Genomic DNA, 360 nt, shown 5'->3' with positions numbered 1-360 from the left:
CAGCCCGGGCTGTGGGCCTGAGGGCGGTCCCGGCCCCGGGCTGCCCCTTGGCTGCTGCTGCCGCTGGGGTGCTCTGTCCGGCTGAAGTGCTGGATTTTGACTTTGCCTGGGTTTTAGTCTCTTTTGTGCCTGCTCAGGTTTATTCGAAAGAAGAAGGAGGATAGGCAATGCAGCAGACATAAGTTGTTGGGAAGAGGAGTAAGCCAGGAAGGGGACAGGCCTCGGGGGCTTCCCTGGCAGCCTCTTCCCTGGGGACCCAGGCGGGGACGAGGACGTGGGCAGTTTGGGGACAGAAGTGGTGTAGGGGCGGTGCCGTGATGGCGGGACCCGTGTTCCCCCCCCTGCCAGCACAGTGGGAGC

At 63.6% G+C, this 360-nt stretch overlaps 1 protein-coding gene across 1 annotated transcript in view; it reads right to left on the bottom strand.

The window, feature by feature from the left end:
* CNGB1 (cyclic nucleotide gated channel beta 1) overlaps positions 1 to 360 on the bottom strand; it is a 29,898-nt gene that overhangs the window by 25,104 nt on the left and 4,434 nt on the right. The window contains exon 10 of the mRNA XM_017740791.1: positions 5 to 135. Coding sequence (XP_017596280.1) covers positions 5 to 135 — 131 coding nt within the window. The remainder of the gene's footprint in view (positions 1 to 4; positions 136 to 360) is intronic.

This window comes from Corvus brachyrhynchos, unplaced genomic scaffold (genome assembly GCF_000691975.1).
Source record: "Corvus brachyrhynchos isolate BGI_N302 unplaced genomic scaffold, ASM69197v1 scaffold26, whole genome shotgun sequence".
NCBI classification, from domain to species: Eukaryota; Metazoa; Chordata; class Aves; order Passeriformes; family Corvidae; genus Corvus; species Corvus brachyrhynchos.
The sequence above is the reverse complement of the archived record's forward strand: the minus strand, read 5'-3'. Positions and strand labels throughout refer to the sequence as shown.